The 18611-nt window shown below is 44.3% G+C and overlaps 1 protein-coding gene across 2 annotated transcripts in view; it reads right to left on the reverse strand.

Moving 5' to 3' along the window:
• Positions 1-18611, reverse strand: part of SCN3B (sodium voltage-gated channel beta subunit 3) — an 87576-nt gene that overhangs the window by 19297 nt on the left and 49668 nt on the right. For both annotated transcript variants that reach the window (XM_040431081.1, XM_040431074.1), the window contains exons 4-5: positions 17786-18014; positions 749-887 (exon numbers count right to left, since the gene is read on the reverse strand). In XM_040431081.1, the coding sequence (XP_040287015.1) occupies positions 749-887; positions 17786-18014 (368 nt within the window). The remainder of the gene's footprint in view (positions 1-748; positions 888-17785; positions 18015-18611) is intronic.

Here is an 18611-nt window from a genome sequence, read left to right on the forward strand (position 1 = left end):
GGTGTGTCCAAACTTTTGGTCTGTACTGTGTATATATATATATATATATATATATATATTATAATATACAATTGGAGTCAATGGCCAGCGTATGCCACTGTATACGTGTTCAGTGGCCTATGTTGAAGCCTGCCACCTGATATATACCATCGATGAAAGGATTGAATCTTCTTGATTAAAGATATACTGCCGCGTTTTGTCTATAGCCCCAAACAAAAATGTATGGTAGGACAGCACCACTTACTTGAATGCACTCAAGAGACTTTGCGGCGGTGCTCGTGGCGTCAGGTCTCGGCCTCAGAGACCCCCAATATACCAGCAGAGATGAAGAAGGTCACGGCACTCCAAAAGCAAATTCAATGTGTTTTAATCCACCAAATGTTCAGCCATTTGGTGGATTAAAACACATTGAATTTGCTTTTGGAGTGCCGTGACCACCTTCATCTCTGCTTGTCTATAGCCCCTACGCAGACCTATATGTCTCCATAGTTAGAAATTACAAAAAACCTTGTAAAGTCTGATCCCGAGCTAAAGGGTTAGTATTCTTATAAGTGTCAAAGAGCTATTCAAAAACTCAAGAGCTGTGAAAAATGGCTGATGGCACCATGGACTTCTAGTCCTATCCTGTTCTGTAAGTGTATTTGGGGTATGAAGATTAATGATGGTGTACTATAAATTACGTGTATCGGTTACCTCTGTTGAATCACGTATGTCTTTTACCTTTCAGTATGGAGGGGAGTATACTTACACACTCTCCTGGGTCACTTCTTCAGCCTTAGAGATCTTTCTGTAGCAATAGACAACCTCGATCAAGAGCCACAAGGTAAGGAATGCTAGGAGGATGTACATCATAATCTCTGAGAGGACAGAAGTAAAATCCTCTTTTTCTGTTGAAACAGGGCCAGACACCATAAAAATTCAGTCACTTCCGATTGTAATATAAACACATGTATCCTCTCTGTAAATGGCCCCTCACTGCGGATATTCTGACATCCACACCGTAAAATATAAAACCTGTCATTTGTGATCACTAGAGATGAGCGAATTTCATATTTTAAAATTCGTTCACGCTTTATTTACTGGTAAAAGGTGAATTGCGTTATGAATTCAGTTACCACGGACCATAACGCAATTCAATGACTGAACTCTCCTGCATAACGGAAACGAACCGGATCCGTTTTGCAGCCCAAAGACTTCTATTATGACGGAATGAATAACGGAATGCCTCTAAAGGCATTCTGTCATAGAACTGCGTTATGGTCCGTGGCGACAGAATCCATAACACAATTCACCTTTTAATAGTAAACAAAGCGTGAATGAATTTCATAACCTGAAATTCGCTTATCTCTAGTGATCACACATTTCTGACCCCCCAAGACTAGCACAAGCACACATTAAGAAATGTTTTCTTCCCAAATATGGAGCCTGGGTGACTTAGGGGTTAAATGTAATGAACACACTGTATAATGAAAACTTCAGCAGATTAAATATACTTTGTGCTTTAATTCTTCTGCATTTTCTAAAACTCTGCTTGCTATCAGCAAATAAAAACATTTTTGATAAAGGGGTTGTCTCCCTTCAGTAAATGGCATTTATTATGTATAGAAAGTTAATACAAGGCACTTACTAATGTACAGTCAGGTCCATAAATATTGGGACATCGACACAATTCTAACATTTTTGGCTCTATACACCACCACAATGCATTTGAAATTAAATGAACAAGATGTACTGCAGACTGTCAGCTTTAATTTGAGGGTATTTACATCCAAATCAGGTGAACGGTGTAGGAATTACAACAGTTTGCTTATGTGCCTCCCACTCGTTAAGGGACCAAAAGTAATGGGACAGAATAATAATCATAAATCAAACTTTCACTTTTTAATACTTGGTTGCAAATCCTTTGCAGTCAATTACAGCCTGAAGTCTGGAACGCATAGACATCACCAGACACTGGGTTTCATCCCTGGTGATGCTCTGCCAGGCCTCTACTGTAACTGTCTTCAGTTCCTGCTTGTTTTTGGGGCATTTTCCCTTCAGTTTTGTCTTCAGCAAGTGAAATGCATGCTCAATCGGATTCAGCTCAGGTGATTGACTTGGCCATTGCATAACATTCCACTTCTTTCCCTTAAAAAACTCTTTGGTTGCTTTTGCAGTATGCTTTGGGTCATTGTCCATCTGCACTGTGAAGCGCCGTCCAATGAGTTCTGAAGCATTTGGCTGAATATGAGCAGATAATATTGCCCGAAACACTTCAGAATTCATCCTACTGCTTTTGTCAGCAGTCACATCATCAATAAATACAAGAGAACCAGTTCCATTGGCAGCCATACATGCCCACGCCATGACACTACCACCACCATGCCTCACTGATGAGGGGGCATGCTTAGGATCATGAGCAGTTCCTTTCCTTCTCCATACTCTTCTCTTCCCATCACTTTGGTACAAGTTGATTTTGGTCTCATCTGTCCATAGGATGTTGTTCCAGAACTGTGAAGGCTTTTTTAGATGTCGTTTGGCAGACTCTAATCTGACCTTCCTGTTTTTGACGATCACCAATGGTTTACATCTTGTGGTGAACCCTCTGTATTCACTCTGGTGAAGTCTTCTCTTGATTGTTGACTTTGACACACATACACCTACCTCCTGGAGAGTGTTCTTGATCTGGCCAACTGTTGTGAAGGGTGTTTTCTTCACCAGGTAAAGAATTCTTCGGTCATCCACCACAGTTGTTTTCCGTGGTCTTCCGGGTCTTTTGGTGTTGCTGAGCTGACCGGTGCGCTCCTTCTTTTTAAGAATGTTCCAAACAGTTGTTTTGGCCACGCCTAATGTTTTTGCTATCTCTCTGATGGGTTTGTTTTGTTTTTTCAGCCTAATGATGGCCTGCTTTACTGATAGTGACAGCTCTTTGGATCTCATCTTGAGAGTTGACAGCAACAGATTCCAAATGCAAATAGCGCACTTGAAATGAACTCTGTACCTTTTATCTGCTCATTGTAATTGGGATAATGAGGGAATAACACACACCTGGCCAAGGAACAGCAGTGTATTGTATTTTTTGCATATATGTTTAATAAAATATTTTTGTATGAACATCACCGCTGGCGTGCTGTGCATCTATAGGAGTTTGTATATGCAAACTGTTGTAATTCCTACACCGTTCACCTGATTTGGATGTAAATACCCTCAAATTAAAGCTGACAGTCTGCAGTTAAAGCACGTCTAGTTCGTTTCATTTCAAATTCATTGTGGTGGTGCATAGAGCCCAAAATGTTAGAATTGTGTCGATGTCCCAATATTTATGGACCTGACTGTATTTATCCATATTGCCCACTTTGCTGGATTCATTTTCCATCACTTTATACACTTCTTGGTTCCATGGTTACACCACCCTGCAATCCAGCAGTAGTGGCCGTGCTTACACACTATAGGGAAAAGCTTATGGACACTCCTGCGGTCCAGGCCACAAGGGAGGCCAGTGCATTTCTCTATAGAGTGCAAGTGTAACACCCCAGAGTGGTGTTACCTTTCCTATACCCTGCTACTGTCTCTAATGGTCTAACCTAAATGCCATCTTATGTATTTTTGTCCAGGTCCTCTACACTGTGCATTCCTAACCTTTCTATGTAACTGTTTATTACATGTAATATGCCTGGTTCACCAGCAGGTGGCAGTGCAGATGGTAGAGTTATAGTTAGAGAGCATGGAACTCACCATTCCATTATCCCCCCTTTGGGCAGAAGTGGGCCAGTCCTGCCTCCTGCCAGAAGGGTGGGGCAGGAGTTTCCAGTTAGTTTGAGTTCCGAGCTACAGTGGGATGCGAAAGTTTGGGCAACCTTGTTAATCGTCATGATTTTCCTGTATAAATCGTTGGTTGTTACGATAAAAAATGTCAGTTAAATATATCATATAGGAGACACACACAGTGATATTTGAGAAGTGAAATGAAGTTTATTGGATTTACAGAAAGTGTGCTATAATTGTTTAAACAAAATTAGGCAGGTGCATAAATTTGGGCACTGTTGTCATTTTATTGATTCCAAAACCTATAGAACTAATTATTGGAACTCAAATTGGCTTGGTAAGCTTAGTGACCCCTGACCTACATACACAGGTGAATCCAATTATGAGAAAGACTATTTAAGGGGGTCAATTGTAAGTTTCCCTCCTCTTTTAATTTTCTCTGAAGAGTAGCAACATGCGGGTCTCAAAACAACTCTCAAATGACCTGAAGACAAAGATTGTTCACCATCAGGGTTTAGGGGAAGGATACAGAAAGCTGTCTCAGAGATTTCAGCTGTCTGTTTCCACAGTTAGGAACATATTGAGGAAATGGAAGACCACAGGCTCAGTTCAAGTTAAGGCTCGAAGTGGCAGACCAAGAAAAATCTCGGATAGACAGAAGCGAAGAATGGTGAGAACAGTCAGAGTCAACCCACAGACCAGCACCAAAGACCTACAACATCATCTTGCTGCAGATGGAGTCACTGTGCATCGTTCAACCATTCGGCGCACTTTACACAAGGAGATGCTGTATGCGAGAGTGATGCAGAGGAAGCCTTTTCTCCGCCCACAGCACAAAAAGTGCCGCTTGAGGTGGGCTAAAGCACATTTGGACAAGCCAGCTTCATTTTGGAATAAGGTGCTGTGGACTGATGAAACTAAAATTGAGTTATTTGGCCATAACAAGGGGCGTTATACATGGAGGAAAAATAACACAGCATTCCAAGAAAAACACCTGCTACCTACAGTAAAATATGGTGGTGGTTCCATCATGCTGTGGGGCTGTGTGGCCAGTGCAGGGACTGGGAATCTTGTCAAAGTTGAGGGACGCATGGATTCCACTCAGTATCAGCAGATTCTGGAGACCAATGTCCAGGAATCAGTGACAAAGCTGAAGCTGTGCCGGGGCTGGATCTTTCAACAAGACAACGACCCTAAACACTGCTCAAAATCCACTAAGGCATCTATGCAGAGGAACAAGTACAACGTTCTGGAATGGCCATCTCAGTCCCCAGACCTGAATATAATTGAAAATCTGTGGTGTGACTTAAAGAGAGCTGTCCATGCTCGGAAGCCATCAAACCTGAATGAACTAAAGATGTTTTGTAAAGAGGAATGGTCCAAAATACCTTCAACCAGAATCCAGACTCTCATTGGAACTTACAGGAAGTGTTTAGAGGCTGTAATTTCTGCAAAAGGAGGATCTACTAAATATTGATTTCATTTCTTTTTTGTGGTGCCCAAACTTATGCACCTGCCTAATTTTTTTTTAAACAATTATAGCACACTTTCTGTAAATCCAATAAACTTAATTTCACTTTCCAAATATCACTGTGTGTGTCTCCTATATGATATATTTTACTGACATTTTTTATCGTAACAACCAATGATTTATACAGCAAAATCGTGATGATTAACAAGGTTGCCCAAACTTTCGCATCCCACTGTAGACAGGATAAGGTGCGCAGGGGTACGCTCAGGTGAGCCTATGCCAGCCAGAGCACCCTAAGCTCTGCTGGCTATGGAAAAAGAGGTCTGGAAGCAATAGGGGCCAGAGGAATAGTTCTTCTGCCACCATAAGAGAAATCAGCAACAGGAATTGTTCTTCGGCTGAAGATAAGTTTTACTGAGTGTCAGGAGGGGAATAACAGTCGACGGCACCCCATCAAAGGATACTAGAGCAGATCAGAAGTACAGAAACCAGACTTAAGCAGAATTTAGTGTAGCATAAAGAAAGAAAGCCAAGTATTTAAGCAAGCCTGTCAGTACAGCAAATAAGGGGGAAAGCAGAGTTGAGAGAGTTTGCCTGCCAGTTTATGCTAAAGTCTGCTGGAACCAAGACGAAGGCTGCCAATCGTTTGGATGAACATTTATTCAAGTAAACCTGCCGTTGAACTTCACAACAAGGTCTGGACCCAAGTTATTTTTCCTTCATCCCTCAATTATTCCCCCTTTATGTTGCTTCAGGGCCAAAGCCTGGGGCCCAGCAGTATCCAGGTAGGAGCACCGTGACACATAAAGAGACATTTAGGCCGCACTACACCACTCGGCATTCCTACTACACCTGGGACGTGATAGTGGCCCTGGGGGACGGCGCGTTGCACAAGCATGACCACCGCTGCTGGATTGCATAGCCCCTGGATACGAGCACTGTATAATGTAATAGAAAAATGAATCAAGCCAGCAAAGGAGGCAATATGGATAATCACAATACATTAGTAAGTGCCTTGTATTAACTTTATCTACATGATAAATGCTATTTACTGAAGGGAGACAACCCCTTTAACAACCATAAAGAGAAAACATCAGCACTGTGGATTTCAGCAGAAAGATAAATTGCATGGGAAAGATGTTCTATCAAAAATAAGTTTTAAAACACGTAAGAGTCTGTTCACTGTTTATTTGAGCCTGGAGGTATACACTATGTCAGGATGATTTCCCAGCCGCTACCTCCAATGGAATTCTCTGACTTATGCCACTGTATAGGTATACAGTGAATACATCATCCATAGGTTTCTTTGATAAAGGTGTTATCCCATGAATTTAAAAATCAATTAAAACATCTGGCGTAATTAAATGCACTATATCAATGCATAAACCGCTGCTCTCTAGTGTCATTTTCATCTTTTTTCTTCTTCTTTTTTTTTTTTTTTTTTACACACCTGGAGGACTTCTCTTCCCTTTCTGTGGGTGGGCAACAGCTTGTCCCTTGTGATAGTTAAGTAGCTGCATCTCCTAGGAGCGTATTGCAACACTTTTTAACCCCTCCCTCCCCATGCATACAAAATAGCCCCTCAAACACAGCCCTAGTGATTCCACTAATAAACAGAACTATAGTATGTAATACACTGCTCAAAAAAATAAAGGGAACAGTTGAACAACACAATGTAACTCCAAGTCAATCACACTTCTGTGAAATCAAACTGTCCACTTAGGAAGCAACACTGAGTGACAATCAATTTCACATGCTGTTCTGCAAATGGGATAGACAACAGGTGGAAATTATAGGCAATTAGCAAGACACCCCCAATAAAAGAGTGGAGGGCAACAACCCAGCAGCAGGACCGCTACCTCCGCCTTTGTGCAAGGAGGAACAGGAGGAGCACTGCCAGAGCCCTGCAAAATGACCTCCAGCAGGCCACAAATGTGCATGTGTCTGCTCAAACGGTCAGAAACAGACTCCATGAGGGTGATATGAGGGCCCGACGTCCACAGGTGGGGGTTGTGCTTACAGCCCAACACCGTGCAGGATGTTTGGCATTTGCCAGAGAACACCAAGATTGGCAAATTGGCAAGACTGGCGCCCTGTGCTCTTCACAGATGAAAGCAGGTTCACACTGAGCACATGTGACAGACATGACAGAGTCTTGAGACGCCGTGGAGAACGTTCTGCTGCCTGCAACATCCTCCAGCATGACCGGTTTGGCATTGGGTCAGTTATGGTGTGGGGTGGCATTTCTTTGGAGGGCCGCACAGCCCTCCATGTGCTCGCCAGAGGTAGCCTGACTGCCATTAGGTACCGAGATGAGATCCTCAGACCCCTTGTGAGACCATATGCTGGTGCGGTTGACCCTGGGTTCCTCCTAATGCAAGACAATGCTAGACCTCATGTGGCTGGAGTGTGTCAGCAGTTCCTGCAAGACGAAGGCATTGATGCTATGGACTGGCCCGCCCGTTCCCCAGACCTGAATCCAATTGAGCACATCTGGGACATCATGTCTCGCTCTATCCACCAACGTCACGTTGCACCACAGACTGTCCAGGAGTTGGCAAATGCTTTAGTCCAGGTCTAGGAGGAGATCCCTCAGGAGACCGTCCGCCACCTCATCAGGAGCATGCAGAGGCGTTGTAGGGAGGTCATACAGGCACGTGGAGGCCACACACACTACTGAGCCTCATTTTGACTTGTTTTAAGGACATTACATCAAAGTTGGATCAGCCTGTAGTGTGTTTTTCCACTTTAATTTTTTTTAATATAAATTTCTTTATTCATTTTTCTTAGTATAAAGGACAACATAACATTGGGCAATACGCCCCACATATTACAAACATGTAACATAATAGATATATTCGTGTTCATAATCAGTTAGCGGGGTACACAGACCCCAGGTTCAAGTATTTTAAAACAACAACGGGATCCAATCACAGGGAAATTATCAGCATCTTATCAATTAAATGTGATTTGGTAAGTGGTACAGATAGTAAAATGTGCATAGAAGAGATCATGACATTTAAATTGAGGTCAGTAGCTAAACCAAGAGTTAGGTTGATTCTCCTTAAGTCATCGTTACCTGCAACCTGCCTAAGCTCCCCCTCAGTTGCTCCGTCAAGTACCATTCCGTTAGTGTAAACGGTTCCATGATGGAGTGCAATTCCGCAATGGACATGTACTTTACCAAGTATCTTTTCCATTTCTGAAACAATTTCTGCGTATGTTTTTCTTTTGTTTGAAAAATCATTGATCTTTCCATATAGAACAAAGCTTTTAACTGGTGGAGTATTTCTGCAATAGTGGGTAATTCTGGTTGCAGCCACCTTTGTAGTATCATTCGTTTAGTAATAATACAAAGTGAATGGAACAACTGGGGGGGATGTTTTCCTCTTTCCTCCTCTGCATCGTAGTGGAATAGGTACAATAAAGGATTCAGTGTAAATCTTAGTCCCCATATCTCAAATGCCACATCACTAACAGCAGACCATAGTTGAGTACATTGTGTACAGGACCATAATCCATGGAAAAGGTCTGTATATCCCAGTCCACACTTGGGGCAGTTTGTTACGCGATCAGGCCTAAGTGGATGAGGTGGAATGTTAAAACCGTAGATCGCTTTGTGCATGATACGTAGCTGGGTGTCTCTCCACACCTCATTAATAATGAACTTACGCACCTTCAGCCATCCTTTTATTATACATTGAGATACATTTTCAGTGTCTAATTGCTCCTCCCACTGGCTAAAGTCGCCCATTTTATTGTACCGTGAGTCTTCCTGCCTTAGACCATAATAAAGATGAGAGACTGACGTTTTTCCACCCCCCAAACCTAGTAGTTTGTCTATAGCATTCTGTCCTATTTCTTTGTGTACCATAACCAAATTGGAATGTATAGCCATTTTAATTTGTGCAAACTGGATCGTTTGAAATCTGGTTAAGGAGTATGTTTCTATTAATTCCTCACGGCTCAACCAACGGGGTTCTGAGGCGTGTAGTAGGTGTTTGACCAACCAGATCCCATTACCCCCCCACTCCTTAAACAAGCTATTAGTACGACCCAACAGAAACTCTGGGTTCCCCCATAGCGGAAGGTGCTTTGAAATCCTAAACGGTAGCCAGTACGCCCTACGTAGTATGCGCCATGTTGCTATTGTGTCTTTAAATAGGATTGAAGACTTAATATAGGTTGATAAATTGGGTAGCCTAGCATGTAGTAGGGCACTCAACGACCAAGGAGCGCAATATGCCCTTTCTAGTGATAACGCAGAGTAATAACTAGTGTTATTAACCCAGTCCGCTATATGCCTAGCCATACAGGCAAGGTTATATCGCCTAACATCAGGAAAGGCAATGCCACCTAATTCCTTGGGAGCTATTAACTTTTGTATATTAATCCTGGGGCGTTTGCCGTGCCATAAGAATCTAACAAAAGCAGAGCGGATTTTATTAATGTCATTATGCTTTAATAGTAGGGGGATTGTCTGCAAAGGGTAGAGAAGTTTTGCCATTGACATCATTTTTAACAGGTGATTTCTGCCCATCAGTGAAAGGGGAAGGTCGTGCCACTGTTTTAATTCCCTGAGAATCTTTTCTATTAAGGGGGTAAAGTTCAACCTATATATAGATTCCATATTTCTTCCTATTTTGATACCAAGGTATGTGATAAAGGTTCGGGCTATAGGTATTCCTTCTATTGCTATTATCCCGTTCACCTCCGTCCTAACTTTCAGAAATAGTATTTCACTTTTGTCATTGTTGATTTTCAGTCCCGAAAATGATCCAAAGCTGGATATTGTTTGAAGCACCTTAGGAAGATGTCTCACCGGGTCTTCCATAAATAGCACTATGTCATCCGCAAATAGGGCTACCTTCATGCTACGGGAACCAATCTCTAGCCCTTTATAGAGTTCTGGGGAGTCAAGATATCTGGCCAATGGTTCAATTGCTAAGTCAAATAGGAGGGGGGACAGGGGACACCCCTGCCGCGTTCCTCTTCCTAACGCAAACTCCGGGGACAGAAACCCAGTCATAGAAATCCTAGCTGTGGGATTGGAATAAATCGCCGTCAAATAGGTACGAAAACTACCTCGAAAACCCAACACGTCTAATATTTGGTTGAGCCACGACCAGCTTATGCTGTCGAAGGCTTTTTCGGTATCCAGTGTGACCACCGCTGGGGTTAGGTCTTTGTATCTAGGGGATTTCGCCACCGAAAGGGCCAGCAACACTTTTCGTATATTCGTTACCGCAGATCTCCCCTTAACAAATCCCACCTGCAATGGTGACACTAGGGAAGGGAGAATTTCTGCCATTCTATTTGCCAGAATTTTAGAGAGTATTTTCATGTCTTGGTTGATAAGGGAGATTGGCCTATAAGATGCCGGGTCTTCAGCATCTTTACCTTTTTTATAAATAAGGGATATCAACGCTGTATTCATCTGATCAGGGATACTCTGTCCTTCCAGGACAGAGGAGTATAGTGTAGTTAAGGTAGGAGTTATTTGCTGGGTTAGTGCTTTGTAAAAATCAGATGTATAGCCGTCTGGGCCTGGAGCTTTCCCCGTGGGGAACGATTTTATGGTAGCTTGTATTTCCGCCGCTGTGATTGGGGCATTTAGCACTAACAAATGATCTTCTGTAAGTGTAGGCAATGACAGAGTTTCCAAAAACTGCCGTCCCAACTCCCTATTATTTTCCTTCTCTTCATAAAACCTGGCAAAGTATTCCCCCATAACCTTGGTTATTTGTTGGGGATTGTGTATCCTAGTATTGTCGCCCGTACGAATGCTGTGAATATGTGTCTTCTGTCTCCTCCCCTTCGCCAGTGACGCCAAAAGTTTGCCAGACTTGTGTCCAAATTTATGTAAATCTCTATCTAGTTTAGTTTTTTTACAATGTTCTATTTTTTCTACCCAGTCCTCAAATTCTCTCTGGGCTGTGGACCATTGCTCTTTATGTATCAAGGTTTTATCTGCTAGATAAGTATTGTATGCGTTCCTCAGTTTTTCACTAGCAGCTTGATATCGTGCTCTCGCTATCTTTTTAATGGAGGATACATAGGCTATTAGACGGCCCCGTAGGACAGCCTTCCCTGTTTCCCAAAACAGTGCAGGCGTATGGACGTGTTCCTGATTGTCCCCAAAATACTCCATCCATCAACCCTGCAACATCTGTTGAAAGTTATCATCTGGCAGGAGAAAGCTAGGAAATCTCCAGATATAATCTTGTCCCCTGGGGAAAAGATCTGTAAGTTCGAGTAAGAGCGGGGCGTGATCTGATATAATCAGATCGCCTATGGTAATTTTGTTCACCTTACCTAAAATGCTCGGGGACAAAAACAGGTAATCTATCCGTGACCAGCTATCATGGACATGTGAGTAGTGTGTATACTCTCTGCCCTGCGGGTGTCGCAGCCTCCAGCAGTCCTTCAAACCTGTGAATGCTGCAAAGTCCTGTAGTGTGTGCACCTGTTTTTTATTTCCGTCATTTCTCCTGTCTTCAAGGGTATGCATCACTAGATTAAAATCTCCACCTACTATCTTATGCGGATGAGTATCTCTCGCTAATTTGCTGCTTACTTTTTCTAGAAAGCTTTTTTGATCTCGGTTAGGTGCGTATATATTATATATGCTATAATCTCCAAATGGACCTGAGATATGAGTGTGCAATAATCTGCCTTCTGAGTCCGAGTCAGTGGCATTCAGTGTATGTGGAATATGGCGTCCTATCAACGTCAGTACTCCTCCCTTCCTTCCTACTGCCGCTGATCCATAAACCGTACCCACCCAGAGCTTTTTCATTCTGGAAAAATCGTCTCCAGCAAGATGTGTTTCTTGCAGTAACGCTATATCGGCTTTCAGCCTTTTAAGTTGCCTGAGAACTTTCATACGCTTATTTGGAGACCTCAACCCCTTTACGTTCCATGAAATGACTTTCATGTAATTCCCCTACAGGTTGTATTGTGACTTTGGTTATTCGGTATAATATATAGGGAGAAGAGCAATGCCCATCTCCAACGGAGAGACCACCTCCCAGCAGAGCAATCCCTCCCTCGCCACATGATCTCTTTGCACATTTCTAATTTACCTGTAACAGGTATCCCTGTAACTTGAAGAAACAACATAAACTGTAAAAATATAACAGGCATAGATAGCAACAACATATATACTCTATCTGGATCACCACTCCAGTAGTATAGACCTTCCTTTTTTCTGGTATACACGGTTAACTAGTGCGCAACTGTATCTCACCGTCAGTGTAATATTCTTGTTAAAGTCCCCTTTTCTGTTTTACCGTCCATGAGAGGAGAGGTCAGTCCACCCGGTGAGTGACGTGCTGTCTGGCGTAGGACCGCTGTTCCTTCGGCGATCCACGGTTCGAGGATTTAGAAGAAGCCGGAATTCGGCTCCAGCTGTTGTTCATGTTGGGATCCTCAGGTGTCTTTTGCCTCTGTCTTTTCGCCGGACCTTCTTCGTCTTCATCTTGATTCAAGAAGTTTTCTGCTTCTTGGGGTTCAGTGAAGTGACAGAATGTGCCGTCTCCCTTATTAATTTTCAGCACTGCCGGGTACAACAATTGGAACTTGATTCCTTTTCTGTAAAGTTCCGTGCATATTGCGCTGAAAGCCCTGCGCTTTTTCGTAGTTTCTACTGAGTAATCAGCAAATAGCAATGCTTTATGGCCACGGATAATCAAAGGCTCCCTTCTCACCCTGTAGGCCTTCAGAATGTCCTCCTTGTCCGAGTAATCCAGGTATTTGCAGATGACTTGGCGGGGTCTTTGTCTATCAGACGGAGATGAGGGTGGCTCTCTTAGGGGTCCCACACGATGTGCCCTCTCTACTTTTCGCCTCCCTTGTAGGCCTAATGCTTGCGGCAGGTCCGATTCAAATAAGCGACGTAGGTCTTGTGGCGGTATTAATTCCGGGATCCCTACTAGTCGTAAATTACTTCTTCTGGACCTGTTCTCAAGGTCCTCTACTTTTTCCTGTAACTTGACTACTAATTGTGCCATGTCTTTGTGCTGCCTTGCTGTATCTGCAGCATCCTCCTCAATGCATTCCACCCGCTGTTCCAGTTCTTGAAATCTGTGGTCATGCAGTGCCACTTCTTCTTGCAGCTTATTTAATGCTGACTGTATGGTAGAGGACAGCGAGGCTATGAGGTCTGGGGCAAGCTGTTTGGCTACTTCTATCGCCAGCTGTTTTAAGTCTGTAGATCCCCCTGCCCCTTCAAACATATCCTCTTGGGTGTTTTCCTCACCCACCGCTTTCTGATCTGCGTCCGGCACCGCTGGTGATGGGGTCGGCGCCATCTTGAGAAGCTCCCTGTCTGCCTCGGGAGTAACGCGGTTGGGGAGAGTTGTTCTGTGCCCGCTCCGGAGCAGATATCTCTCCATGTGCTTCGTAGAGGCTGCGATCAGCAAACTTATGCCTCCGCTGATCGGGGAAGCCGGTGGAGCGGGTCTGCTATAACCGACAGTGAGGAGCTGCGGTTACCGCGTCCTCACATACCAGCGCCGGAACCGGAAGTCCTCCACTTTAATTTTGAGTGTGACTCCAAATCCAGACCTCCATGGGTTAAAAAATTTGATTTCCATTTTTTTTTTGTGTGTGATTTTGTTGTCAGCACATTCAACTATGTAAAGAACAAAGTATTTCAGAAAAATATTTAATTCAGATCTAGGATGTGTTATTTTTGTGTTCCCTTTATTTTTTTGAGCAGTGTAGTTCCCTCTCCAATTTCCTTCTTTATTGTCTAGTTAGAAATATTGCTATATACTTCTACAGATATAGAAGAATTAATGAATGAACCGTGTCTTGTTGCTTCGCCTGTTTCACTGGTAAAGGGGTCAGCAACCTCCGGCAGTCCAGATGTTCTGAAACTACAACTCCCAGGATGATCTATTCACTTCTATGGGATTTGTGAGAAAACCTGACCATGTTTGCATGCTGGGAGTTGTAGTTTCAAAGCAGCTTGAGTGCTGAAGGTTGCTGATCCCTGCACTAGGAGATCACTATACTGGAGCTGAGGGGAGGAAGCAGGGAAGCTATTAGTCCACCAGTGAAAGCAGGAGAAGATGGAAGCTACCAGAAAATAAAATGCACAACTCCAATTCCCAAAAAGTTAGGACACTGTGTAAAATGTAAATAAACACAGAATGCAATGATTTTCAAATCTCATAGATGCACATGTTATTCACAATAGATCATAGAACACATATCAGATGTTGAAAGTGAAGCATTTTACCATTTCATGAAAAAACTTATGTAGAACTTAATGGCAGCAACACATCCTAAAAAAGCTGGAACAGTGCAAAGTCTACCATTGTGTAGCATCCCCTCTTCTTTTGACAAGTCTGTAAACGTCTGGGAAGTTAAGAGACCAATCGCTGGTTTTGGGGAAGGAATCTTGTCCCATTCTCTTCTCATCCTATCATATTTAGTGAGAAAGACAAGTTGCACCCCTTTGTCGATTCGGGAAGATTGTGCAGATTATATAAAAAGAGACTTAAAGGGAACCTGTCACCGGGATTTGATGTATAGAGCTGAGGACATGGGTTGCTAGATGGCCGCTAGCACATCCGCAATACCCAGTCCCCATAGCTCTGTGTGCTTTTATTGTGTAAAAAACCCGATTTGATACATATGTAAATTAACCTGAGATGAGTCCTGTCCCTGTGGCTCGTTGCACATGATGTTGTGAGGGATGCAGTATGTGGTTTAGTATTGTCTTGATTCATCTGACCACAGAACAGTTTTCCATTTGCGTCAGTCCATTTTAAAAGAGCTTTGGCCCAGCGAAGACCACTGAGTTTTTGGATCGTATTGATATGATGGCTTCTTCTTTGCATGATACAGCTTTACCTTGCATTTGTGGATTGCACGGTGAACTGTATTATATTGCTGCCTGTAGCGCTCTGACATGTATTATAATGGCCCCCATAGTGCCCCCTGTATTATAATGTCCCCTGAAGTGCTCTGACCTGTATTATAATGCCCCAATTTTTTCCCCTGGTATTATAATGCACCCTGTAGTGCTCCAGCCTGTATTATAATGCCCCCACCTGTACGGCCCCTTGTATTATAATTTCACTCCCGTAGTGCCCCCTTGTGTTATAATGACCCTTTAGTGCTTTGGCCTGTAATTTCTTCTCATTTCTTGATGAGTTACTTGTTCAAAAATTCGCAGTGGGTCTCAGCCTTTTATAGTTACACCCAGTGCCGTCTTTAATATTGATTGGACCCTGGGCAAGAGGGAGAACACAACTGCCGCTGCCACATTCATGGGTCCATACTTTATTAACTAAGTAGCAGGACACATAGGGCATACATGGGGTATGTCCCTGCACTTACTATTATCTCTGGGGGTGGCGCTCTGTTGCGCCGTTGTGGCCCCCGTTACATTCTCCCGCGCTGTATGCTAAGTAACCGCATCGGAACACCAGGGAGGAGACATCAGCTTTTCTCCCTGGGCGTTCCTTCTCCCTGGCTGTAGCGTTGTCCAATCGCAGCGCAGAACGTCACAGCCAGGGAGAAAAAAAACTCACCTTCTACCTGTGACGTTCTGCGCTGCGATTGGACAGCGCTACAGCCAGGGAGAAGGAATGCCCAGGGAGAAAAGCTGATGTCTCCTCCCAGGGCCGGTGCAAGGATTTTTGCCGCCCTAGGCAAGGTAAAAATAGCCGCCCCCCCTTTATCAGATGATCTGCCCATATCATGTTTCACCCCTTTCTCAGCATTTAAATTAAAAGAACTGCTATGTTTCCCTTAGGGTTAATCCAGCTTCTTGTAGCTGCCTCCCTGACAGCCGCTAGAGGTGCTTCCGCGATTCTCACTGTGAAAATTACAGTGGGAAGACGCGGAACATAGTTTTGAATGCGTGCGCATGCGCATTCTCAGCTGAGCGGAGGATCGGGGAGAAGAGTTCCCAGTGCCGGCGCTGGAGAAAGGTAAGTGGCTGAAGGGGTTTTAACCCCTTCAGCCCAGTGGGAGGGGGACACGAGGGTGCCCCACTCCTAACAACTATATAGTGCCTGGAAAATTAGTTTGTTTTCCTGGCACTATAGTGCTCCTTTAACACCAGTACTGCACAGGGTCTTTTCTCTGCAGGAACAGGCTATAGACACCAGTACCACTACATTAAACTGTACTGGTACTGGGACTATAGTGTCCTTTTAGGCTCCATTCACACGTTCGCAATTTCGTTCTGCATTTTGCGGAACGGAATTGCGGACCCATTCATTCCTATGGGGCAGCACGATGTGCTGCCCGGAAACGGAATTGCGGATCCGCACTTCCGGGTCCGCACTTCCGGTCCGCAAAAAAATAGAACATGTCCTATTCTTGTCCGCAATTGCAGACAAGAACAGGCATATTTTATTAGTGCCGGCAATGTGCGGTCCGCAAAATGCGGAACGCACATTGCCGTTTTGCGGATCCGCGGCTTTGTGTATCCGCAAAACACGTTGCGGACGTGTGAATGGAGCATTAATGTGAGGTAAATTAGTTTCCAATGTAGTATTAATAACTAAACAATTACATAATAAACATATTGCATTGTCTACTTACCACCAGGACAATAAGATGATCGGATCTCTGGCTGCAGTCTGGCTCTGGGGACTCCCTTGTCACTCTCTTCCCCCCCCCCCTCCCTTGTCACTCTCTTCTCCCCCCCCTCCCTTGTCACTCTCTTCTCCCCCCCCTCCCTTGTCACTCTCTTCTCCCCCCCCTCCCTTGTCACTCTCTTCTCCCCCCCTCCCTTGTCACTCTCATTTCCCCCCCCCCCTCCCTTGTCACTCTCATTCCCCCCCCCTCCCTTGTCACTCTCATTCCCCCCCCCTCCCTTGTCACTCTCATTCCCCCCCCCCTCCCTTGTCACTCTCATCATTCCCCCCCCCCCCCCCCTTGTCACACTAAGTGAGCACTTCCTGTCAGTCCGGCCGGGTACAGGAAACAAAAGCTCCTGTACCGCGGACCGAACAGAGCTCGGCCACGCTACATTAGAGGCTCTTCCCTCCTGTCAGTCCCTCTCTTCAGGCTGCGCCCGGGCGGTGCACAATCATAGACGCGTGTTGCGGGGGAGGGCCCACCTCCGCACTTTAAAAAAAAAATTGCGGCAATGCTTTTTTTTTAAACCGCACGGCTGCCTAGGTCGCCTTACAGGTGGTGCCGGCCCTGTGACTCCTCCCTGGTGTTCCGATGCGGTTACTTAGCATACAGTGCGGGAGAATGTAACGGGGTCCACAACGGACTGGTGCCCAGAAAAGATAGTAAGTGCAGGGACATCCCCCATGTATGCCCGACATGTCCTGCTACTTAGTTAATAAAGTATGGACCCATGAAAGGTCCTCCAGTGGCCAGCGGGGCTCAAGAGGCAGCTGCCTTGGGCCTCCAGGAGCAACTGGGCCCGGGGCAGCTGCCCCTTTTACACCACTGGTAATTGTTTCCACTCATTGACAGCAAGCAGAGATAATGAGATGAGGCTTATCTGTGACAAAAAGGGCAAGCTGCCAATTTTTAAATCTGTGCAATTTTTTCATCACTTATCCAAAACAATGTTATGTCACTTACGTATCTCGGACACAATCAGATCAATCTCCACGTTGCTCATGGTTGAGTGTTGGTGTGCCTCGAAATGAAGCGTGCGGTTGACGTTACAGATGAATCGCCCCGAATCTGTGAATGTTACATTGTGTAATATAATGGAGACATCCTGCAGATCTTTGCTGCCTATCCACTGCAGACGGCCTTTAAATGGACTTTTATGCTCCCGGGGTTTTCCCTCAATGTATTCAAAGATCTGCACAAGGACAATACAAACCATCAAAATATAACACTCATTTATACTCAATTTGGCGATAGATAGATAGATAACATTTTGGTAAATAAAAACCCGCAATGGTCACTGAAATAACTTGGAACTGATAAATGTAATAATAAAAATTTATGGAAAATCAGCTAATGAAAATCAGATTTGAATTGTGGTTCAACAGGATAATTTAAAAAAACTAACTAATGAAACTGGCCTGGACAAAAATGATGGTACCCCTGGAAAAGATTAAAAAATTTGACAACAGGAACATGTTAAACTAAGGTGTGTCCTGTAATTAGCATCACAGGTGTCTTCAAGCTTGTGATCAGTCAGTCTACCTATTTAACCTGTTCGCTACCAGCGCCGTAGCTGTACGGTGCTGCGAACTAGGTACAAAATACCAACGCAGTACCGCTACGGAGTGGTGTTCACCCGGTCCCTGAGCGAAATCGCTCGGTGACCGGGTGACTATGGCTGCTCAGGACAGCAGGCAGCCATCTTCCCTAGGGGTACAGGGAGGTTTTTCCGCCCGCCCCTGCAACATTAATCGCTGCGATTGGCCGATTTCTGCAGACCGGCCAATCG

Source organism: Bufo bufo, chromosome 1 (genome assembly GCF_905171765.1).
Source record: "Bufo bufo chromosome 1, aBufBuf1.1, whole genome shotgun sequence".
NCBI classification, from domain to species: domain Eukaryota; kingdom Metazoa; phylum Chordata; class Amphibia; order Anura; family Bufonidae; genus Bufo; species Bufo bufo.